Consider the following 26538-nt stretch of genomic DNA (forward strand, 5'->3'; position numbering starts at 1 on the left):
AATCAACTGGTGCCAATAAAGTTAAACAGATTTGTAAATTACTGGTTTTCTTTTTGGAACACAGAGCTCTCTGTTGACATCATGAGCACAGTGCTCTCTGCTGACATCTCTGTCCATTTTAAGAACTGCCCAGCAAACATAGCAATGCATAGCAAACATATGCTGCTCTGGACAGTTCCTAAAATGGACAGAGATGTCAGCAGAGAGCACTGTGCTCATGATGTCAGCAGAGAGCTCTTTGTTCCAAAAGGAAAACCATTTCCTCTGTAGTATTCAGCAGGTAATAAGTACTGGAATTATTTCGATTTTTTAATAGAAGTAATTTACAAATCTGTTTAACTTTCTGGCACCAGTTGATTTAAAAAAAAAAAAAAAAAAGTTTTCCATGGGAGTACAATTCTTGAGAGGAACAATTACGCTTAGCACGGGTAAATTCACCCACAGGCACAGCAGCAATTGTGTGCCTCGGGTGACAGGACTCAGCTCTTAAAAGTGAATTACCCGCACAGACTTTGCGATAGGTGGATGTACACACATGAGGGGTTTCAGCTGTTAGCAGTATATCCAAAAACGGGACTTGAGTTTTATTCCAAGCAAAAGTAAACCATAGATTAAAGGGATTATTGTTTATGAAATCAATGAAATGTTGTATATTACCAGGATCTGACTTCCAAATTATGACCACATCGTCCACAAATCTACCAAAAAAAGCAATATCTTGTTGAAATGGATTGTCATCACAAAAAATGTATTGTAACTCCCACCAAAAAACAAAAATGTTAGCAATGGATGGTGAGGCTTTAGCGCCCATAGAGGCGCCCGTTTTTTGAATAAAAAAATCTCCATCAAAGGAAAAAAAATTATGTGATAATAAATAACGTAAAGCCTCGATGACAAATTCCTGCAACTCAATACTGTAGGTGGAAAAAGTGGACATAATAGAGGTGACGGCCAAAATGGACAAGTGATGAGGTAAAGATGAATATAAGGATTCGATATCCATGGTGAGCCAGGAGAAAGAGGGTTGCCATTCTATCTGGCCCACCATGGATAACAGATGTTGCGAGTCCTTAATATAACTGGGGGATAGAGGAACCAAAGGTTTTAAGACTGAGTCCACCCACTGACTAAGGCGTTCATTCAAGGAACCGATTCCCGCTACGATAGGTCACATCGGGGGAGGGAATCGGTCCTTGTGTACCTTAGGCAGGGAGTGGAAGATAGGGGTAGTGGGATTGTGAATCAGGATATAATCATACTGTTTTTGGGAAATAACCCCTAAATCTAGACCAAGGTTCAACACTGACCTCAGATCCTCCCTAAAAAGGGATGTCGGGTCAGAGGGCAGTGTACCATATGTACCCCGGTCTTCAAGGATTTTTTTATTTAACAAGCCATATAACCCTGCATCCAAACAAACCACCATACCCCCCTTATCAGCTGACCTCACAATTATTTGTTTATTATCTTTAATCTGTCTAATGGCTAATTTCTCCTGCTTGGACAAATTTCCAGGACCTTTGCAAGAACCAGACTTTTTAAGCTCTACCAAATTATGCATAATTAGGTCCTGGAAATTGTCCATAACAGGGGATCTAGAGTGAATGGGATAAAAATCCGGATTACTCATAAAAAAATCACCAGGAACATCGATCATGATAGCTGCTTTCATGGACTCTATTTCTAGAGATCTAAGGTTACATAAAGAAATTTGCTCATGGAATGAAACACAAACTAGATCAGGAACACTTGTAAACATTGCATTCGAACGTGAACAAGACACAGTAGCTGGAAAGTCACCATTACGAACACTGGAAACTTCATGAGAAAAAGTCCCCAATGTATTAGTCTCATCTTGGGAAGGTTCAGGAGGCATTAATGCAAAATGTCTCTTTAAGGTCAGACACCTAACAAATCGATTATTATCCAGGATGGTATCAAAGACATCAAAGTGGTACGTAGGTGAAAAACCCAAACCTTTAGACAACACTTTGATTTGGGGTATGGATAGAATAGTAGCAGAAAGATTGAGTACCTCACCGGTTTCTACCATTGATTCCTCGACTTGCTTTCTCGAGGGGAACGCCTGGTGCCGATGTTTCCTCCCCGCTCTCCTACCCTGTTTTTTGACCTCTTGCCACGAGGATTGCGGAAGGGCGGGTTGGAGAGGGGGCCTCTGGTCGATGACCCGGCATTGGACTCAGGAACATCCGAAAGATCCGACATGGAGTCCGAAGTTTCAGACTCCAAGGAGGAGAAGGTAACTCTCTGTGCAGGTTTGGCGTTTTTCTTACGTAGAATAGACTTGGTGGGGATGATTTTATCCCACTCACCCCACGCATACATTTTATTAGATTTCAAATCGTGGAGGTCACGCTGAAACTTCAACTTTTTGGTTTCAACCAATTTAGTCTCAAGACGTGCAATATTGTCTTTAAGTCTCGTATCAAAATTGCAAACAGTAGGCATCGTGGAGAATGGAGTGAGATCCTGTTGGATGCTTTTAATCTCTGTTTTCACATTGGACAACGAGGCCCGTTCCATAGTAAGGAGTACATCCATTAATTTTAACGAACAGGTGGTTAAAGCTTCATCCCACACTATCTGTAGCTCTGTTGTTAGAGTAGGTGTGGGGAGCTTTTTGATCCGTAGACCCCTTGGAATGAGTCTCTCCTCCATATACTTCTCCATGGTGGTGATGTCCCACCAAAGTTTGGTTTCTCGAACAAGCAGTTTTTCCAAGGTGTTCATGTTAAGTTGTAGTTTGATATCTTTAGAGGCTTACTCTGTGTCAAAGATGTTGGTCGCAGTTGACAATCAGGTGGTGTAGTCCTCTATGTCTTTAAGCACCAACAGCTCAGGTCTTTGAGCGGGCAACGCCTCTGTGGCTGGGGGATCTGCAACAGACATCTTGAGTCCGGGGCTCGACCGGTGTGGAGAGGCACCAGAAATACAAGGTAGGTATGGTCAGCTCTCAGGAACTCATGTGGAAATATGCTTTACTTCTATTTTTAACAAACACCACCTACTCCATCTCCCCCTGCAGTCCATATAATTGATGCCTAGAGAGAGATTTTACAGGGTAAATTGTAAAGTTGCTGTATGTGCATCTCATGTTCAGCAAATATTTATTAAAACACATATATACTATACATAATGCATATATAATATACCTATTATTGCATTGCTCTATTACACAAGGCAGTTATTGGCCAAACAAGCAGATTTTGTTCTGTGTAATATGGCCAGTGATCAGCTGATGAACAGGAATTTTTGTCAGCTGATCTATAATCACCCATCAGCCGCACCTTTCATCAGTGTAAAGTCCCTTTCACACTACAGGTATCATCCCCTAAAAAAACCTCCGTTATTACTCCCGGCAGAAAGTCCTGAAACCACCGTCAAAAAATCCCATTCATGTCAATGGGATTTTTTGACCATCCTTTTGCATCAGACATGTCCGTTTTTACTAATGTCAGTTATTTTTGCCGGCACAAAAGACGGTGCAAGCACACATTTTTGGTCCTGCAAAAAAAAAAATGGTGAAAAACCGGACGTTAAAATTTAACATTGAAATCTAAGGGAACTGGATGTTCAAAAAAAATCAGTTATCATCAGTTATTGTCAGGATTTATAACATCGATTTTTTTTTGTACTGAGCATGCTCAGTACAGCTTTACAAAAAAAGGGTTAAAAACCTGATTTTAAAAAAACAGATGTAACCGGTAATAAGGGATGATAACGGAGGAACAACATCAGGTTTTTTAAGAAAAAAAAAAACATTAAAAATAATGGATGATAATCATCAGTTATCACCCGTTTTGACCATTTATTGGATCCAGTTTTTTTTCATCCGTTATTGTAAAATAACGGCAGTAAAAAAGCAGGATGATACCTGTAGTGTAAAAGGGGCCTAAGATGGGAAGTGTGGGCCATATAACAGGATCCTTACTTTTTGAAATATGTATTCTGTAACTCACCAATGAAAGTACAAAAATGTATATAGATATTACATCACTTTGTACACAAGGCTTAAAACCTTATACCTGGATCATGAACCTACATACTGTTAAAGTGTACCTAATATAATGTAGATAATACCATTATATGCATATTTGGAATTGGTTAAAAAAATTTGTATCTTTTTGGTGCAAAAATGCTGTCCCTGCAGCTGTTGCCTGAGTTTCTCTGTAAGGAAATCAAATACAGGAAGTGTGGGCAGGACAAGCAGGGCTCTGTGCAGGATCCCGGATTGTCAATCGTCCTGATGTGTGAGCTGGGAGCATGTCACAGAGCCCTGCTTGTCCTCAGTGTACAGAGCTCTGCTTGCCCTCAGTGCATAGAGCCCTGCTTGTCCTCAGTGCACAGAGCTCTACTTGTCCTCAGTGCATAGAGCCCTGCTTGTCCTCACTGCACAGAGCCCTGCTTGTCCTCACTGCACAGAGCCCTGCTTGTCCTCACTGCACAGGGCCCTGCTTGTCCTCACTGCACAGAGCCCTGCTTGTCCTCACTGCACAGAGCCCTGCTTGTCCTCACTGCACAGAGCCCTGCTTGTCCTCACTGCACAGAGCCCTGCTTGTCCTCACTGCACAGAGCCCTGCTTGTCCTCAGTGTACAGAGCCCTGCTTGTCCTCAGTGTACAGAGCCCTGCTTGTCCTCACTGCAAAGAGCCCCGCTTGTCCTCAGTGTACAGAGCCCCACTTGTCCTCACTGCACAGAGCCCCGCTTGTCCTCACTGCACAGAGCCCCGCTTGTCCTCACTGCACAGAGCCCCGCTTGTCCTCACTGCACAGAGCCCCGCTTGTCCTCAGTGTACAGAGCCCTGCTGGTCCTCAGTGTACAGCGCCCTGTTTGTCCTCACTGCACAGAGCCCTGCTTGTCCTCAGTGTACAGAGCCCCGCTTGTCCTCACTGCACAGAGCCCCGCTTGTCCTCAGTGTACAGAGCCCTGCTTGTCCTCAGTGTACATAGCCCTGCTTGTCCTCAGTGTACATAGCCCTGCTTGTCCTCAGTGTACAGAGCCCTGCTTGTCCTCAGTGTACAGAGCCCTGCTTGTCCTCAGTGTACAGAGCCCTGCTTGTCCTCAGTGTACAGAGCCCTGCTTGTCCTCAGAGCCCTGCTTGTCCTCAGTGTACAGAGCCCCGCTTGTCCTCACTGCACAGAGCCCCGCTTGTCCTCACTGCACAGAGCCCTGCTTGTCCTCACTGCACAGAGCCCTGCTTGTCCTCAGTATACAGAGCCCTGCTTGTGCTCAGTGCACAGGACTAGATAAATACATGTTGTAATTTAATTCTTTATGTAAAGAAATTACTAAATTTCATTTTTAAAAATTGTTAACTACAGGTACACTTTAAAGGGGTATTCTGAGTTGTATTTTTTTTTTTTATGTGCTCGAAAATATATACTTGCCTTCCTTGCCGACACTATATATATATTATAAAATCTTTTTTTTATTATTATTAAAATATGAACATTTGTATGTGCTGGCTTGTGGGAAGGGGGCACCAAACTCTTTGCAGAATTGTCTTTGTTTCACACACAGATCTTAATGAAATGTAAAAAAAAAATTTTGGTGAACAGGAAAGTTTTGAATTGTTAGGCGACACCTTTTCTTTGATGAAGTTTCCAGCTGTCTCTGCCTCTGTAAGAGTGAATGTTGCCATGTTTTCCTTGTGAATCCAGCATCTTTATGTGCTTGCGCTGAGAAGAATGGAAAGCTTCTGATGGTCGTAGCCACAGGCTAATCACCGCTGAGACAACAAAGAGCACAAGTTCACTTTTTATTGTCTGCAAGATCTGAATTCTGACACATATATTTTAAGAGATGAGATCCACACACAGCCAAACAAAGGGAAGCCTAGCATAACAGCCTGACATGTAACACGGGAATATCGTATATCCTCTAAAAAAATGAAGGTATTAGTGTCATAAAGCAGGAAGGTAAGCTGCATCTAGTGGATCTCGGTGGGGCTGTGTGTTGTCATTAGATGCATGACTAATTCCTTAAGGCTCTAATCTTGGTATGACATGGCCTCTAGATCAAAGTCCTTGTAATTGAGTAGGATTTCTTTTTACAAGTAGCCAAGAAAGAATAATGACCTATTTGCAATGTGTGATTGAACAGATGCATTAGAAATGAACATATGTGGGGGGGGGGGGGGGGGGGGACAGCCTCTTTAAAAGCCTACAAACCTTGGGCTTGTGCTGAATACTTTGTAACCGTGACACAATCGAACATGTTCTCTTTTGTTCTGCCCCTTACATAATCGATATGTGAAGGTGTGTGTTTCTTTCTTTCTTTCTTTTTTTTTTTTTTAACCGAGATAACAACCATGCATATAGTAAGTGATGGGCATGGGAGTGAGGATGTCATTAAGACTATTGTGGTGAGGGTAAGGGAGTGAGGATGTTATTAAGACTATTGTGGTCACAAAATTGCAGCAGAACTCAATCTCCGAAGTTCTTTAGTTCAGGAAAGAAATCTAAAAGCACAGGATCCTAATTGGTGGTTCCAATACACTCATTCAAACAAGCTTGACATTTTTTGCTGACTAAAACTACCAAGCGGATGGATTCTTTTCGGATTCTTTCAATTACTTGTTAAAGTAAGAAGCCACTAGCACGGGCTGCACAGTTCTGAAATAAAGCTAGGCAAGTACCCAAATATTTCCAAGTCACCCTGAATTGTTTTTCATATTTGCTGTTAACTGGGATTCCTTTGTAAAATAGAAAAATTGTGACATCACTGTGTGTATTATCCCTGTACTGTGACATCACTGTGTGTATTATCCCTGTACTGTGACATTACTGTGTATAATCCCTGTACTTTGACATCACTGTGCACATTATCCCTGTACTGTGACATCACTGTGTGTATTATCCCTGTACTGTGACATCTCTGTGTGTATTATCCCTTTACTGTGGCATCACTGTGTGTATTATCCCTGTACTGTGGCATCACTGTGTGTATTATCCCTGTACTGTGACATCCCTGTGTGTATTATCCCTGTACTGTGACATCACTATGTGTATAATCCCTGTACTGTGACATCACTGTGTATATTATCCCTGTACTGTGACATCACTGTGTATAATCCCTGTACTGTGACATCACTGAGTGTATTATCCCTGTACTGTGACATCACTATGTGTATAATCCCTGTACTGTGACATCACTGTGTATATTATCCCTGTACTGTGACATCACTGTGTATAATCCCTGTACTGTGACATCACTGTGTGTATTATCCCTGTACTGTGACATCACTGTGTGTATAATCCCTGTACTGTGACATCACTGTGTGTATTATCCTTGTACTGTGACATTACTGTGTGTTATACCTGTACTGCGATTTCACTGTGTATATTATCCCTGTACTGTGACATTACTGTGTGTGTTATACCTGTACTGCGACATCACTGTGTATATTATCCCTGTACTGTGACATCACTGTGTATAATCCCTGTACTGTGACATCACTGTGTGTATTATCCCTGTACTGTGACATCACTGTGTGTATAATCCCTGTACTGTGACATCACTGTGTGTATTATCCCTGTACTGTGACATCACTGTGTGTGTTATACCTGTACTATAAATGTAGCGCTGCTCCGTAATTCTCTTCTTAGACTGTAAACCCACCACAATGTACATGTACGTTACTGTGCACTAATAACCATGGCACTTCCATGTACCTTGTCTGTCCTCTAGGGGTTAAATGGTAGTGCAGTTGCAGTGACTGTGTAGTCAGATAATACAACCTGGTCTCCTGCAATTTTAATTGAAACAACCATCCTGACAGATGTCTTGTTGCAACCCTATGAAGAAAGTAAAATATATTGTTAATATGATTGAGTAAATTCATATATATTATTATTAATACAAGTTGGCTTTAGATTTTATTTAAGTATAATAATAATAAAATGATCATATTATTATTAGTAGTATTAATAAAAATAATAATAAATAACAGTAATGCCTAGATATAGCCCATGAGCTACCCGCATTACAGCAAGCATAAGAGTCTTCCTTATAAAAACTCCTTTTATCTTGTATTCTTTTTTCTTCTTTTTCTTTTCTTTTTTTTTTTAAACAAAACGCTTCCTTATGCATGTTAATGCCGACTAAGTATCTTCACGTGTTAATACAGCATGTTCAGCCAGGATAATACATCCTGTGTAATTAAATATGTATGTAAGTGGAAGAGAATATTGCATCCAGATATTAGTGCTCAGTCTTGAATTACAGTGGCTCTTGGTACTGTAATGTCATGGAGCCAGTAGCCACTTAACCCTTAAGGCAGTGTTTCCCAACCAGGATGGCTCCAGCTGTTGCAAAACTACAACCCCCATTATACCCAGACAGCCAATACAATACATTTAATTAAGCTGAAAGTGAAAACATAGTCAACTACGCTCTTGATTAAGCCAGAAAAAAACCTATATGTTACATCCACTTTTTTTTTTATAGTGCAAGTCAAAGGAAATGGATTCTGCTGTATGGCATGCCGCTGCTTGTTAACATGTTTTTTTTTTTCGTTCTCATGTCTATAAAATGTATACGTTCAACCAGGGGTCTCAAGATGGTGGCCCTCTAGATATTGCAAAACTTCAACTCCCAGCATGCCTTGACATGCCCAGACAACCAACTAACGGCTGCCGGGAATGCTGGGAGTTGAAGTTTTGCAACATCTGGAGGGCCACCAGTTTGAGACTCCGGAAGCAAAAACGCGTTCCCAAATTGGGATTTGTTACCATCCTTCTGTAAAAAGAGAAATGAAATCCGGGAATATATATTTAACTGTTGGCATAGGATGTATTCATAAATATTTTCCTGTCATATTTATGAGGACAGCTCATGGGTCCAAAAGGGCAGAGCATCCCTTTAGGAACATGAGTCCCAGCACAGTGGCCCTGATTTACTAAGAGTGGAGTGTAGGTTTCTTTGAGGGTTTTAATTCCCTACAATTTATTTTCCACGGTATTTACTAAGGTTTCTCTACATTTTTCTTTTTTTTACACATGTTCTGATCTTTCTGGTTTTACTCTGATCTACCACATTTTCTATTGAAACCTTAGTAAATATGTTGGGTTTTTGTGAAAATGTCGGGAACACACCCCTTTTCGCTGACCAACCCCTTTTTGTGACGCCATACCACTTTTTTGGGTTTTCTTAGTAGTAGACTGCATAAGAAAACAAAAAAAAGCTTTTACTCCCCACCCATTGTAGCCTCCGATATTGTCATCGGGCGTCAGCTGCTGCAGTGCTTCACAGGGCTGCAGATGCCACATCACATCGCCGTCAATCACTGACTGGGGTGGGACATCACTGCGACCAATGATTGGCTAGGTAGCTATGTGACATGGCGTCTGCAGCTCCATGATTTGCTGTGGCCCAGCCCAATGGAGTTTTTTATGAATATATAATGAGATTACATTAGCATGTTACATAATCTTTTTCAATGATAATATTTCAATGATAGTTTTAGTTACATAACACCAGTAAAAACTTTCAGAGCTTGTTTAGCATGTACCCTTAAAGGAGTACTCCGGGTTAGAAAAAAAATGATCCTGTATCTTAATGACAGGGGATAAGTGTGAGATGGTGGGGGTGAGACCGCTGGGACCCCCCACAATCTCTTATACGGGGCCGACACGCTGGCCGACACACCCTCTACATGCGACTCTATGGGAGAGCCGGAGATTCCTAAATGCAGCGCTCTCACCCATAGAGATGCATTGCATGCTTTGTTCTATGGTCGACATGTTGGGGTCCCAGGGGTTGGACCCCCCCACGATCTAACACTTTTCCCTTATCCTTAGCTTAGGGGATAAGCTTTTCTATCCTGGAGATCTCCTATAAGCCTTTGAAATGATTGTATCTGCAATGACTATCATAAGACCTCTAAAAATATCCAAGTTTCTGAAGCCCTGACACTACATATTTAACAAACTCCAGTTTATAAGGTTATATTTATGTTTACAGAATCTATATATTTTTTAAAAGTGCATGCAATGAGTTAGAAGAAAAAGCACTTCACAATGTAAGAATATGTGTACTTTAGTGCCGCGTTCTCTTCTTCCAGTACACATCCGATTCTACATCATATGCAGATTGAACTTTTATTGTTCTACATTAGTAAACGCGTAAAGAAAACAAAACAAGAATATAAACAATAAAATGGTCCCGGTGAGGATTAGAGTTGTGAAAAGGCAACACTAAATAAGAGAAAATGGAAAATGTGCAAAGTGAATGTTTGCATAACATAAAGTCTCTGTTTTATAACATTATATACAGGGTGATTCAAAAGGATCGTACAATGAGCAGACACAGAGTCTACAGTCCCTTCTTTTTTACTCCTACCTTGACATGTTAAAGGAATGGCTCATGCCATAGATAGACTACATTTGGCAGATCTTCCTCTGTCAGCAGGATGGTGCATCTCCACCTTTTTTACAGATGCCTGATTGAAACTCTACTGAAACATTGGTTCGGCCCCACTAGAAACAATCATTCACCAATATTTCACTTGCCACAATATAATACCCCATGGCTTCTTTCTGTGGCGCTACAGTGTATATGGCCCCTCCCCCCAGCCACAGAATCAGAATGACCTGAAACATTGGAGTCCATATATGCTGGCACCAGTCTGGACAGAACTGGACTACCACCTAGACATCTTCCGTGCCACCAATTGAAATCACCTTGAACATTTGTAGTGTATAGATACAATTGCATTCACACCACTTTTTTTCTTTATTTGGTGACCGGATCCAGCCGGGAGGTGTCAAAACCAGGCACTCCCATATCCCCGCTGTACCTGGCCCGCATCTCATCAGATAGTGACTCCAGTCGGCTTATTTTTGCCCCGTATCCGGTTTTGTGGCCGAACTGAAAACCGCGGCATACCGCGGTTTTCAGTCCAGGCACAAAACCGGATACAGGGCCAAAATGAGCCGACTGGAGTCACTATCTGACTCTGGTCGGCTTACTCAAATGAATGAGCTGCAAGCCAGGTCTGGCTGGGATACGGGAGTGCCCAGTTTTGACACCACCCAGCCGGATCCAGTGACCCTAAAAAGAAAAAGTGGTGTGAATGCACTCTCAAATAGTTTTATGTTCTCTCAGTTCTGAATACTGAAGCTATAATTTTCCACCATCCTTCTTGAATCCCTTGTATTGTACCAGTGAATGGAAAGTCTTCATGTAAGCATTTATTCTGATACTATGGACAGCAACAGCACAAGGATGCCCCTTTGTGACTCTGTGGCTGTTGGGGGAAGCTGGGTAATTTAGTCCTAATGAACTATTCATTCTCATCCATTTTACAGCGCTATTGATTTTTGCTTTACCTGCTGCAGAATGGAAAAAGGCAGAGGAGCATGTTTTGGGCAGACTGCTGATTTTAGCACAGAGTGACCTGAATAACGCATCCGGCACCAATTAGAACAGACTCTGATCATTTAGTCTGTGCTGCCGTGATTCCTATGGGGACTGAACTGAAATGGATAGCTGTACTCTTACAGCAGGAAAGCGGGAGGGAATCAATAACCTAATAGTACGCTAACAATAATAATAAAAGTTGCTGAACTTTATGGTTTTGTGTAGTCTTCAAAAACATTTATCTTTTCATTTTCTTTTCCCATAGGTTCTTCCAGAAGGCAGTGATCCAAGAACGAACAGTGGGGTAAGATTTTTTTTCTTTTACTTTTCTACAGATTGTGCCGAGAAAAACATATTCTTGGAATTTCCTATACATAATGTTTTCATCTGAGTCATGTTTCAGTTCTGTTATTTGTTGTAAATTGATGCAGTGAAACAGAACAGTAGCTTGTCAAGAGTTCAGTTAACTGCCCTGTCCACATCTAAATACCCTAGACAAGTCAGAGTGGCATTTTGGTGCCCCTCTACTCCCACAGGCATTGACAGCTATAGGCTTAATATGGCTGTCACTGTTATGAGGGGTATCTGTGGTTGTCACATGGTATAAGGGGTGTGTGGTGAGGGTGTGATGAGGGCAGATATTATTACCCTAGGTGCAGATGGCATTAACCCCTTGTATTCGTGATGCCAGGGTGTGTTTAACCTCTGCACCACCCGAGGTAGGGCCGCTGGATCCTGGGCTAGGCACGGGGCAAATAATGACTCAGACGCCAAGTTACAGAACAACGACAGCTTTACTGAGGCACACAGATGGAATAGTCTTTACAGCTCAGTTAGGCCCAAGGAGGTGACCAGTGACTTAAGAGACTTGCGGGCTCGCTGAAACTTGTAGTGGACTTGAACAGAATGCTGCAGACCCATGCTGAATTTAGACAGACTTGATTGACTAGACTTCACCCCTTGTGTAGCATACGAGGCTTTAAAATGTACCTGTGGGGCACTTGGTGATAGAAGCGTGGCTGCATGACTAGGCATTGGGTCTCCTCAGGACACCATACACTCTCAGGTCTTGACTTCACTGCACTCATCACAGAACTAACTAGCTAGCTCCTCCCAGGGTTTATATGGGGGAGACTTTGGAGGGGTCCTATAGGTCACCCACAAGTCATCTGGTCACTGACACCTTCCCTGGTTACAAGACTTGGTAACAACTTTTAAAGGTATATAACATTATAAAGGCCTTCTCATACATAACATGACGCACTTGTTAACCATTTATGATACACAGATTAAGGGGACACTGCAATGGAGTCCGCCATACAGGACAGAACGGGTAAAGGGGTACAACTCCTGTACTGGGCCACCAAAGGGGCATCTATGTTTGTCACTGGCTAAGACCTCTGTGACTGTACTTGGGACGTCCGCTTTTCCTTTCATCTTCATTGCTTTTACTTTCTGTCACTCATGAGATTGTAACAGGTCAGGTTTATTGGTGGTTGGTAGATCACATGATAACCCCATTGACAAAAAGTAGCTTTCATAGTAAAAATATTTGCCAACCTAGGGGCTGTGATTTCTATCAAGGTAGGTTTTACTTAGCAAAGCCCAAACTTTTCAGATGTATACAGTATATTATTTCAGATTTTTCTACCGTTAAAAATCTAGCAGACACAGCATGGTGCATTGACATGTGCTGAAAAACATTTAGTTTATTCATTATGTCTTATTTAAGTATATACTATGCAGATGATTTGTTTAAACTTCTTTCTGGCTAAGGAAGGGTTCACACCGATCTGATGTGAAACTCTACAGGTGTTAGCTTTGCAGAGCGGCTGCTCTGGGCACCATGCTTCTAATATTTGCGCTAACTACAAGCTAGCGTAGATTTGAACTACAATTTATACAATTTTTTTTTTGCATTAAATGTAATAATTCAGGCGTAATGTGAGACCACACCCCCTTTTATGCCAACATTATGCCAAGCTCATCTCACTGGGCTGGTAAGACATAAAGTAAAAAAAAAAATTATATTTTTTGTACAAAACAGAGGTTTGCGCTAAAATCGTCACTTACAACAGAGATTGATAAATTTCCACCATAGTTTTTTGGTCAGTATTTTTATCACTTTTTTAACCAAAACCAGGAATGGAACGGACATAGAGGAAAACTATAATGGAAAGTCCTTGGACCCCTTTTCATGCACTGGACTCAAACCTGGAAGTGCTGTAGTGCAAGTCTCCTTATTTGACTGTTAACTGTGACTATGTTCTCAGCATTCCATGCAACTGCAATGGGTGGAGGATAGTAGGATGGAAGTCATTTATTGTAGCATGGTCTCCAGGAGGAATAGCCATGCCCCCTGGAGACCATGTAACCATGTGACATCTTGTCTCTGACCCCTTGGAATGCTCAGAAACAACAGTGAAATAAAATTTCTTGCAATTCATTACTTCCGGGTGTGGATCCTGGGCATGAAAATGAGACAAAGTGATGCCCGGAGACAGCAGAAGTATATTACAATGTATTACAACTTGGCATCATGGGCTAAATTCTTATGAGACTGTGTCTTGCTCCACTTTTATTTTTACCAAATCTGGTGCAGTCTGAGCAAAAAATAAATAAAATCTGTTTTGAATATCTGTGCTTTGGACCCACTCATGGTTTTGGCCAACAATACTGACCCAAATACTAACCAAAATTAGAACAAAATACTGTGTGAACCCAGCCTTAGATATTCAGTAGAAATGTATCATTTGAGAAAAGATTCCCAGACCTTTGTTACTGAATCTATATCAGCATATAGTAAATACTTTGCGATGTCTACTTTTATATAATTGTTGGTAAAGTTAAAGGGGTTATCCACCATAAGGTGATTTTAGTACATACCTGGCAGACAGTAATGGACATGCTTAGGAAGGATCTGCACTTGTCATGGGGCTAAAAGGCTATGCTGTGAGATTACCATAACACTGTTCCTAGCTTTTTGTGAACTGGTATTTCCTGTTTAACTTTTCCTTTTTTGACTATAAATCCCACAATTCCATCTCCCTCCCTTCCCCACATCAGCCACCCCACCCAATGAAACATAAATGAGCTGCATCCATTCAAATCAGTGTGGTTTTCAATCAGGGTGCCTACAGCTGTTGCATTAGTTGCAGATTGATCTCTCTTCCACCAAGCGATCGCTCCACCCATTGAAGCAGACAGGCTCCCTGTCATCAGCTGACTAGTGAGTCAGGTCTCGGATGCATTGCAACCTGGGAAAAATATGAGACAACAGTAATTTTGTATGCTGGTAAAAATTGTAAATATTGGAGTGAAAATCACAGAAGAATTGTGAGAAAACCATCACACACAGGTACAGACACTATATTATGAACTACACTAACTTTACAGCCCCTGTAGCATAGTCAAATAAAAAAAATCCTGGAATACCCCTTTTACATCGGTAGTACATTAGTGAGGTCATGTGTCAAGCGTCATATGTACCATGCAGTTTATAGAATAGAATAAATAGAAAATATTTGGTAAATGCACTCCGCATAAAAATTACATTAGGTGAAGCAATTTAAACTGACAGAAGAGAGCACAGAGGAATGCTATTAGATAGGAGAGAGCCCAGGGGAGTCCTATTAGACAGGAGAGAGCACAGAGGAGTCCTATCAGACAGGAGAGAGCACAGAGGAGTGCTTTTAGACAAGAGAAAGCACAGAGGAGTCCTATCAGACAGGAGAGAGCAGAGGAGTCCTATCAGACAGGAGAGAGCACAGAGGAGTACTGTCAGACAGGGGAGAGCACAGATGAGTCCTATCAGACAGGAGAGAGTACAGAGGAGTCATATCAGACAGGAGAGAGCACAGATGAGTCCTATCAGACAGGAGAGAGCACAGAGAAGTACTGTCAGACAGGAGAGAGCACAGAGGAGTGCTATCAGACAGGAGAGAGCACAGAGGAGCACAGAGGAGTGCTATCAGACAGGAGAGAGCACAGAGGAGTGCTATCAGACAAGAGAGAGCACAGATAACTCCTATCAGACAGGAGAGAGCACAGAGGAGTCATATCAGACAGGAGAGAGCACAGAGAAGTACTGTCAGATAGGAGAGAGCACAGAGGAGTCCTGTGAGTCAGGAGAGAGCACAGAGGAGTGCTATCAGACAGGAGAGAGCACAGAGGAGTGCTATCAGACAGGGGAGAGCACAGAGGAGTCCTATCAGACAGGAGAGAGTACAGAGGAGTGCTATCAGACAGGAGAGAGCACAGAGGAGTGCTATCAGACAGGAGAGAGCACAGAGGATTGCTATCAGACAGCAGAGGGGTGCTATCAGACATGAGAGAGCACATAGGAGTGCTATCAGACAGAAGAGAACATATAGGAGTATTATCAGACAGGAGAGAGCAGTGAGGAGTCCTATCAGACCGGAGAGAGCACAGAGGAGTGCTATCAGACAGGAGAGATCACAGAAGAGTGCTAGCCCACCCTCACTTTCTAAACTTTATCCATGCCTGTGCTTCAGCTTGGACAAAGATGATGCTGCAGCAGGATGGGATTACGTTTTGTATGGTATGGGGACTCCTAGTGGTCTATAAAAAGCATATTAGCTAAGTTAATGTTTTGGCAAGATGTACAACATATCAAAAGTTTTAAAATTGGACAGTGCCCATTGAAGAACATTTTTAATAATTCCTGTCAGTTTCTTTTTTTAAGGTTAATTAACACATTAGGCTTAAAGGAAATATGCAGCCATAACAACTTATCCCCTATCCATAGGATAAGTGTCTGATTGCAGGGGGTCTGACCAATGGGACCCCCCATGATCTCTTGCAAGGGGCCCCAGCTCTGCCAGGGCACTCCCTAACAGGAGGCATGCCGGCCGCGGCATGACGCCACGGCCGACATGCCCCCCTCTATGTAGTTCTATGGGAGGACGGGGAGGAATCGCTCGTGCCTCCCTGCCTCTCCCATAGAGCTGTATGGGGAGAGGGCATACCGTCGAACTCACTAAGGTCGACGCTACGCGCATTAGCTGCTCTCACAGAGCGGCAGTGCCGGGAGCCTGTTTGGGACATCACAGGGGTCCCAGCAGTCGGACCCTCCACGATCAAATACTTATTTCCTTTCCTGTGGCTAGGGGATAAGTTGTTATGGCTGCAGTTGTTCCTTAAGACAGATTTCTTCAAGTGTCTCACATTTATGATCAAGAAGTGACAAATCTGATTTCATTAATTTCATACCTTGTATCATCTACTCAGAGTCGTTTCCTATGATAGCTTGGGGATGTCATTGTCAAATGAGCGAGAAATGAGCCATTTTATACACAAAACGCAGTGGTTTCTATAAGCAAACTTTCTCCCATTTTAGAAGAAAAATTTTAGATAATTACATGTAATGACATTGAAAACATGGGAAGGAGCACTATAAACATGGCACATGTACCATCTTTTGAAGGGGTACTCTGGTGGAATCTTTTTTTTTTAAATCATCTGGTGCCACAAAGTTAAACAGATTTGTAAATTACTTCTATTTAAAAATGTAATCCTTCCAGTACTTATCAGCAACTGTATGCTCCACATGAACTTATATTTCTTTCTGTGGTTCTTTTTAGTCTGACCACAGTGCTCTCTGCTGACATCTCTGCCCGTGTCAGGAACTGCCTTGAGCAGGATAGGTTTGCTATGGGGATTTGTTTGTACTCTGGTCAGTTCATGACATGGACAGAGGTGTCAGCAGAGAGCACTGTGGTCAGACAGAAAGAAAAAAAAGAACTTCCTGTGGAACATACAGCAGCTCATAAATTCTGGAAGGATTAAGATTTTTAAATAGAAGTAATTTACAAATTTTTTTAACTTTCTGGCACCCAAAAATTTGTTTTCCATCGGAATACCCCTTTAAACCTTTCTTGCTCTATCCTGCAGTAACAACCTTCCATAGATTACCCCTCTAGTCTACGGTGCTTTCTAAACCTTTATAGTTGCAGCAGATATTCCCTTTATTTGAATGTAGTGTGCTACATCTTATCCTCAATATTCCTAAATCAAATACCTACGTCTTAAAACAAAAATCCCAATATCACTTTAATAATACATAGTGCCACCTATTGAAAGCACAGCATGAGTATCAGACAAGTACCTCTTAAAGATACGTCATATACCCCTGTATTGTCATTTGGAACACCGTCAAACTTTTATTGACCCTTGTATGTTGCATTTGTTAAGAATTTGTCCATTGAAATATGAATTTATTTATCTTGTACTTGTTTTTCATTCAAGGAGATTGCATGGTAGAAATTATACACAGTAATTTTAGGGTCAAGTCTAACGTGACTTCTGAATTTTATAGAATCAATTATATTAATGAAATGGACTTCAAGCACTTCTTCACTTTTCATGAATCCCTACTGACTTCCTCCGTAAAGCTTTGCCCACCAGTGACTTCATCAGTATGCTGATATTCCATAGAAACAAGCTCTTCATAAGCATATTCATGTGCAGCAGTTTTAGGAATTCAATGGAGGTTAGTGATCAGTGGTGATGAGATCCCTTTGATGTATGAGAAGCACTATTTGTATAATAGGAAGACTGACTGCTCTGACATAGATGTCCTTAGCAGCTGCTTCTATGTGCTGGCGACATGCTAATAAGGTCACTGTAGACAAAAATTGGGAAAGGAAGTCAGCAGGGATTCCTAAAAAGTCAGGAAGAAACACAGTAGTCTTATGGCATTCATACATTAATAAACATCTGTATATATTATGAGAGATGTCTCTAGAACTTGCAGTATGTGCAGTATTACATACGAAAGTTGCAATACAAGGAGTTTCTGGGTTTGTATAGATATAACTTTTCTCCACACACTTTGTTGTCCTTAAAGTGTACCTGTCGTCAACAAAAACATTTGATACATGTAGATAATACCATTATATGTATATTTGTAATATACATTGATTTAAAAAATTGTATATTTTTGGGTGAAAAAATGTCATTCCTGGAGCTATTTCCTGAGCGTCTCTATGAGGAGTCCAAATACAGGAAGTATGGGTGGGGCAAACAGGACTCTGTGCAGGTTCCTGGCTTGTTAATCATCCTGATATGTGAGCTGGGGGCATGTCACAGAGCCTCAGTGTACAGAGCCCTGCTTGTCCTCACTGCTCAGAGCCCTGCTTGTCCTCACTGCACAGAGCCCTACTTGTCTTCAGTGTAAGGAGCCCTGCTTGTCCTCAGTGTACAGAGCCCTGCTTGTCCTCAGTGCACAGAGCCCTGCTTGTCCTAAGTGTAAGGAGCCCCGCTTGTCCTCACTGTACAGAGCCCCACTGGTCCTCACTGCAAAAAGCCCCGCTTGTCCTCACTGCAAAAAGCCCCGCTTGTCCTCACTGCTCAGAGCCCTGCTTGTCCTCAGTGTACAGAGCCCTGGTTGTCCTCAGTGCACAGAGCCCTGCTTGTCTTCAGTGTACAGAGCCTTGCTTGTCCTCACTGCAAAAAGCCCCGCTTGTCCTCACTGCACAGAGCCCCGCTTGTCCTCACTTCACAGAGCCCCGCTTGTCCTCAGTGCACAGAGCCCCGCTTGTCCTCAGTGCACAGAGCCCCGCTTGTCCTCAGTGCACAGAGCCCCGCTTGTCCTCAGTGTACAGAGCCCACGGACACGGACAATTCCGCCACTGAAATTGTTCAGCACAAAGAAAGAACATGTTCATTCTTTGCGCGGAAGTCCATGAAAACTGCATAGCCATCAATGGTGACGGCGCAGTGCCGCACGGTCCTACCGCCGAAGTATTGCGGCGGCCGCCAGAATGGAATTCTGCGAGTGAAGATTTCATTCATAATCCGTAGTGTAAACATACCCTAAAACAGACGCTCTGCACATCATCCGCGAAGTCCATGAACACTGCATAGCCGTCAATGGGGACGGCGCAGTGCCACGCGGTTCTACTGCCGCGGCCGCCAGAATGGAATTCTTCGAGTGGAGATTCCATTCATAATCCGTAGTGTGAACATACCCTAAAACAGACTCTCTGCACATCATCCTTAAATCCTTCATTTTGGAAAGATGTTTAGCTAGGCAAAAATTCCCCTTTGATTTAGCAAGACTCCATAGTAAGTAAGACACTGACACTCAGGGAGTCAGATTGCATATTAATGAGCTGTGTGATAAATGTATTATTGCTGGGGACCCTACCATTCAGACTCCCAAGAATCCCAGGTCCTCTGTTTTGGAAGCATTTGAATCGAATGGTTTGTTACACTTGCCCATAGCTCTGTTCAATGTCTATGGGACTGATGGAGATAGCTGAACACTGTACTTGATGCTCTCCATCAGTCCCATAGACTTTGAATGTAGAGGCAGGGACTACGCATATATGGAATGGTGAGCTCAGAAGCCCTGTTACTGTAATTATGGGGAAATTTTATTTAAATTTCATCACCTATCCTGTGAACATATGATAAATATTTTTGTGGAGCAACCTCTTTTTAGTATGCTGTGAAATTGAATGCTGGCACATTATCATTAGATAATTATATGGACAATTTTTTCTGGATAAGAAAGGGATCTAAGCTTTTACACATTCTTACATATGCAAGTCAGGCACAGTGCACTTTATCAGCTGGAAATGTCTTAAGGCATTAAGACAGCAGTGTCAGTTGGTGACATTTAGAGACATGCCTGGTGGTGGCTCTGCATTAAATATTGTAAATGTAATTATCAGAATTAATATAACCACCAGCTGTGTGTAGCATGGGCCAGGGGGCAGATTTAACATAGTGGGCATGGCACAATGTGGGGTGGCCACCCCCCTGCAAGGCGCACACCCACAGGCATAGTGAGTGACATCTTCGAGTCAGTTAGCCCCGTCATTTTATAAGTCAGGCAAACTTAATTAAAGTGACAAGGCAGACAGTGCTGCCCCCTCAGGGACTCATGAATCTGCGTCCTGAGGTGAGATGTGGCTCTGGCTGTGTATGATTGCCTACAATGACATCTGCCATTGACCCTGATAAATGATGTTAAGCATGTGTGGAACCTTTGATGTACCCTGGTATCTCTTGGCTTTTCTCCTACTCTGCTTGGTACATGCAAAGGAAGCAATGCTTCTCTTGTATATTCTTGTTATCAGAATTGATGACTGTTAGAAAGAATGGAAAGTACAGTTGTCCTGTTAAAGAGTACCTGTCATCTAATCATATTTTCTAAACTAACTCAGATTATATTCCTAACTACTCCCAACACCCCTCCTGCCCTAAAAAACAATTCCCGAACTTTAAAAATCTCTGTATCATACCTTTTCCCTTGCTCACATTGTGTGAGCTCCCGGCAAGAGAAAGTGGGTATTCCCCAGCAGGGGATGCCCCCACGCACTTCCTGAGTTTGGACTTCTGCAAGTCCGGGAGGAGACCAAACGAACTGTTTGGGAACAGAACAGAGCCACCTAGTGGCCATTTTTTTCAATCACATTAAAAACATATAAATGTTGAAAATGTTTACAGCAAGTAAAAGGCAAAGGGTCTTATAATAACATAAGGAACAATATATTAAAAGTTTAGTTTGGTGACAGGTACAGTGATCTCTCAACATACGATGGTACTCGTATGTTGAGGGATCCGTGCAATTATAATATACTCAATATACAGTTATACTCACGTGTCCCCCGCCGCTCCGGACCATCACTGCTGCCCTGGACCGTTGCTCTCCATCACCGTCATCACGCCACTGCGCACGTCGCTCCTTTGGATGACAGGACAGCGTGCTCGGTGATGTGATGACAACGAAGGAGAGCGAGGGCCATGCAGCGGAGCATGAAGAGGTAGGTCCGGAGCAGTGGGGATAGATGAGTGACACTCACCATGCATACGGGGCACATTAAACGGCTATCCGGTGGCAGCTGAAGCAGTCTCCGCTGTCTGATAGCCGTTTTTGCGATGGCCCCAAAATACAAAAGCATCGTATGTTGATGCTGCCTTCAACATATGATGGCCTCTGAGAGGCCATGGTATGTTGAAATGATCGTTTGCCGGGGCCATCGTAAGTCGGGGGATCACTATACTCTTTAAACCCAGTTCCTAGAATACAGAATACGAGAACATTCTTATTACCCAGACTCTTTTGGTGTATTGACACTGTATGTATTCTGTCCTGTCACCATTTTGTTAGTTCTATTTGTTTAGTTTGTACAGACTTTGTTGCTTTTCATAGATCTGTGACGGCTTATATAAATGGTTTGCTGTAATCGCATTTACCTGCAGAAGCCTGTGATCAGATACAGCATTTTTACTACTGTCACAGCAATGACTCACGCACTAAAATGACTAAGATAAAGAAAAGTTTATGGAAAGAATACAGGCACAGTAAAATTTGGAAAGCATGTCCACACGGTAAAGTTTTTGAGTATATGGTTGTCTGTCAAGTTATAGTGGTCTCAGGTTACAGTATGTTCAATGTATAACTTCCAAACTGAAACATTGTAACTTGAAACAAGATTCAGCATATACTATGACACATACTGCCGATCTGAGGCACATGTGATGGTACTGTGCATATAGCTATTCTTCTGCCTTTAAATATCCTCAAGATTAGTCCTCCCAGTATTGATCCCTCGCCAACAGTCTACCTCTCCTCCAATACCTAATGTGTGGGTTATAGGCACATTTCTTTCCTGCTCCAGGAGAGCCTACTACTTTGGGTTTCAGAGAATACCACACACCCAACATTATTACAAGTGGCACCACCCTCCTGACTCTTTTTTGCTGCCATCCCAAAGGCATAACATAGGGAATAAGTCTCACACTAACTCTTTCTTCATCTATACATCCTTATTAAATATAACCAAAAGAGAAAAAAGGGAAGCTGTAACAATTACCCAATGGGGCTAGTGGATCCTGTGTTATCTCCATTAACCGTTCATTGCTTGATATAGATAGCAACATGGTAAATAAAAAATATCACTCAAAAAAATATTTAAAAATAACGCATTCCCTCTCAGTACCTTTAAGGGGTACTCCGGTGGAAAACATTATTTATTTATTTTTTTTAAATCAACTGGTGCTAGAAAGTTAAACAGAATTGAAAATTAAGGAAGAAAACATGTCGCGTTTTAGGTCATGTGACCTTTCATCAGATGAAAGGTCACATGACCTGAAACGCGTCATGTTGCTTATCCAGGAGGTTTTATAGTTTGTATTTTGAGATGGCAATGTCAAAGTTTTATATGGATTACGAATAAAGGTGAAGTTTATCATACCGCTGGCTCCTTCACTTTTCTTCCTGAACTGGAGTTTTTTTTGCCGTGCGGAGGATCAGGTGAGCTGACAATCCTTGTTACTATACAAGAATTGTAAATTACTTCTATTTAAAAATCGTAATCTTTCCAGTACTTGTATACTACAGAGGAAGATGTATTTCTTTCTGGAATTCTTCTCAGTCTGACCACAGTGTCAGGAACTGTCCAGAGTACAAGCAAATCCCCATGGCAAACCTCTCTTGTTCTGTCTCCTGACACGGACAGAGGTGTCAGAAGAGAGCACTGTGGTCAGACAGACTATTTTAAATAGAAGTATTTTACAAATCTAGTTAACTTTGAGTTGATTAAAAAAAAAAAAAAAATTCCACCGGTGTACTAGTTGCAGGGAGAATTTGCACCAATGCTTTATGATAATAGAGTAATAACAGATATGTAGCGCTCTGAGCTTTTCCACTTGGTACTCCTGTAGGGCATCATTTTATGAGGCTATTCTGTCCTAGAAACAATGCTTCTAAAGAAAATTGACTCTGTTAAAGGACATCTGCAGCTAAAAAAAAAACGTATCCTCTAACCACAGAATAGGGGATATGTGTCTGATCGTGCGGGGTCTGACCAGTTGGATCCCCGCAATCTCCTGAATGGGGACCCAGGATTGCCGCACTGTGCTCCTACTAGTGCGCATAGCGTCAAGCTCACTGAGCTTGATGGACACACACCCTCCATACAGCTCTATGGAAGAGGCAGGGAGGCACGAATGCTGAATCCCCCCCTCTCACAAAAAGATACATGGAGGGGGCGTGTTGACCACAACGTCATGTTGCGGCCGACACGCCTCCTGCACAAGAGAGCCAAGGCAATGCCGGGGCCCCCTGCAGGAGATTGTGAGGGGTCCCAGTGTTCGGACCCCCCACGATCAGACACTTATCCTTTATCCAATGGACAGGGGATTAGTTTTATTTTTTTCACTACAGATTTCCTTTAAAGGACCTAGTGAAAATTCCAACCAAAAAACCTATTTTCCTTCCCTATAGAATTTGAGGTAGAGTATGTTAGCGAGCCATAAAATTCTATGGCTGCCATATTACAGCTATATAAAGCCCAAAGGTTGTACAGAACCATAATACAGTCATGTACATGAGGCATAAAACAGAAAGTACCTCAAGAAATTTTGACCTTCTGCTGCATTCTCTACCACTGCAGTGTGTCTGTGTTTGTCTTTTTTCTCATGCATCCTGCTATATTTTTATGTCTGGTAACTATTTGTCAAAGATTAGAGGAATGTGCTCCTACTAGTGCGCATAGCGTCAAGCTCACTGAGCTTGATGGACACACACCCTCCATACAGCTCTATGGAAGAGGCAGGGAGGCACGAATGCTGAATCCCCCCCTCTCACAAAAAGATACATGGAGGGGGCGTGTTGACCACAACGTCATGTTGCGGCCGACACGCCTCCTGCACAAGAGAGCCAAGGCAATGCCGGGGCCCCCTGCAGGAGATTGTGAGGGGTCCCAGTGTTCGGACCCCCCACGATCAGACACTTATCCTTTATCCAATGGACAGGGGATTAGTTTTATTTTTTTCACTACAGATTTCCTTTAAAGGACCTAGTGAAAATTCCAACCAAAAAACCTATTTTCCTTCCCTATAGAATTTGAGGTAGAGTATGTTAGCGAGCCATAAAATTCTATGGCTGCCATATTACAGCTATATAACGCCCAAAGGTTGTACAGAACCATAATACAGTCATGTACATGAGGCATAAAACAGAAAGTACCTCAAGAAATTTTGACCTTCTGCTGCATTCTCTACCACTGCAGTGTGTCTGTGTTTGTCTTTTTTCTCATGCATCCTGCTATATTTTTATGTCTGGTAACTATTTGTCAAAGATTAGAGGAATGGTTATAATCCCCTTAAGGATTAGAGAAATATAGACAGATTCCTGAATCAAGACATGAAACTATTGAGCCTATTGACAAATAAGTGACAGATTGCGGATTCAGTGCATCATCCATCACATCCAGGTTTTGTCAGTAGTCTCTGTCTGCCTAGGGACTATAAGAGCCTGACCTCTAATATTTTCCCCTGTAGAATAGAACTATTATAATAAATAGTATTTTTATTATAAATGCATTTAGTCAGAATGTCCTACCAAAGTCATCAGATTTACTGAAATAAGCTCACAAAATAAATTTATTACTCCCAAAAATTTTAGCAGTAGCATCTGTTTTATGACACCGGCCGCTTAATTATTTCTAACCTATCTGTAATGCGTTGATAGCATTTGACAGCTCTTTTATTATTCATTTTATTCCGTTTTTTTAAGGCAAGTCATAATTTGATAAGCTATTAATTGCATTACAAATGCAATCCTAAAAATGAGACTGTTACCCAGATGAACAACTTCATGAGTTTGCAGCCTAATAACGTCTTGCTAGGTGCCAGAAGACCTCTAAAGTGGAACCGACAACAACAAAATGTGCATGAAGAGCAGTACTGTATGATAACCATCTACCCTGCCCAAGTCTCTTTCGCTAATAGCTTGACTGGCAGGTGTGATTAACCTTACTAGAGAGAATTGCAATAGTATCTTGATTTAGTATCCATTTGAGTGAAACAGGTGCATATTTATCTCCTGAATAGAGGCATATATTTTATCTGCTGCAGATAACAAAGTGCAGGAAGACATGGGACTGTTAAGACTGCAATGGAAACTCATCAGCCATGTTTGGTTTGGTATACAGTCTCTATGCAGTTCCTGTTTGCACTCTCAGTCCTGAGTGTATACAGGAGCATTGACTGATGGATTTTTTTTGTCATCTACGCCAGATCTGGATATCCAAAAATGTAGAAACATTAACAGGGTACCTTAATTGCAGAAAAATTCTTAATTCATGCCCACATGTTTTGCATATGAAAATGGCAATGTTTCAATCCTAACTTACTTGGTTAAGCAGAAGATTTTAGCTGGAATGAATAATTAATGCTACATTTTGCAAATTTGGGGGACCTCATTCATTTCAACATTAGAGGTTTGGTAGCTTATTCCATTAAAATAAAAGGACTTTAACCTAGAAAAAAATAATCCTGCTGGTTAGGATTTTTTTTTCCTTGTAAAATTCTGCAAAATAATGGACATCAAACGGAAACCCAACAAAGAACCGAAAAAGAGAGAAAAAAAAAACACTTAAAGGAGGACCATGTATAAAATGAAATTAATTTTATTTATTGGTAATTCCAAACATATATAAAAAAAACAAACACAGCGTAAACAAACTATAAGTGGGAACCAGGGAGCAGGGGGAGACAATAAAAAAATTGTCCAGGTGCACTAGTCTATGCTACAAGAAGACAAATATGACACTATAGTTGGTGTGTATACCCAGGACATCCCCTCTTTTTTGTGTGGGAAACCCAACAAAGTCAATTGGACCTGTTGGGATCCGTAGGTGTCTATTTTGGCACACTTCATCCAGCCCCGTTACTAACATCTGTAATGGAGCTCCATATCATTGATTTGAAAATAGCCGTAGGCTGGCATTTCATACACCAGCCTTAAAGGGGTACTCCGCTGTACGCATCTTATCCCCTATCTAAAGGATAGGGGATAATATGTTAGATCACGAGGGTCCCACCGCTGGGGACCCCCGCAATCTCCGGGTCGGCACCCCCAGTCATTCAGGGCACAGAGCAAACACTGCTCTGTGCTCGATGACTGGCTATGCAAGCTGCCATGTCGGCTTTGTTCAAATCTATGGGAGGAGGCGTCATGGCTCTGTACTGGCCATCACGCCCCCTCCTATAGACATGAATGGAGGGGGCATGGCGTGACGTCACAAAGTCGGAAGCTGCAAGCTTCTGCGTTCCGGACGCCACAGCTTCCAGACCAAAGATCGTGGGTGTCCCCAGCGGCGGGACCCTCCGCAATCT

At 42.1% G+C, this 26538-nt stretch overlaps 1 protein-coding gene across 6 annotated transcripts in view; it reads left to right on the forward strand.

The window, feature by feature from the left end:
- The window catches only part of INPP4B (inositol polyphosphate-4-phosphatase type II B), a 665917-nt gene that overhangs the window by 299321 nt on the left and 340058 nt on the right, over positions 1-26538 (forward strand). For 5 of the 6 annotated variants that reach the window (XM_056562903.1, XM_056562897.1, XM_056562899.1 and 2 more), the window contains one exon: positions 11648-11686. In XM_056562903.1, the coding sequence (XP_056418878.1) occupies positions 11648-11686 (39 nt within the window). Of the gene's footprint in view, positions 1-11647; positions 11687-17872; positions 17894-26538 lie in introns of those variants that run through there. The other variant, XM_056562901.1, reaches the window with a different exon arrangement.

This window comes from Hyla sarda, chromosome 1 (genome assembly GCF_029499605.1).
Source record: "Hyla sarda isolate aHylSar1 chromosome 1, aHylSar1.hap1, whole genome shotgun sequence".
Classification (NCBI taxonomy): Eukaryota; Metazoa; Chordata; class Amphibia; order Anura; family Hylidae; genus Hyla; species Hyla sarda.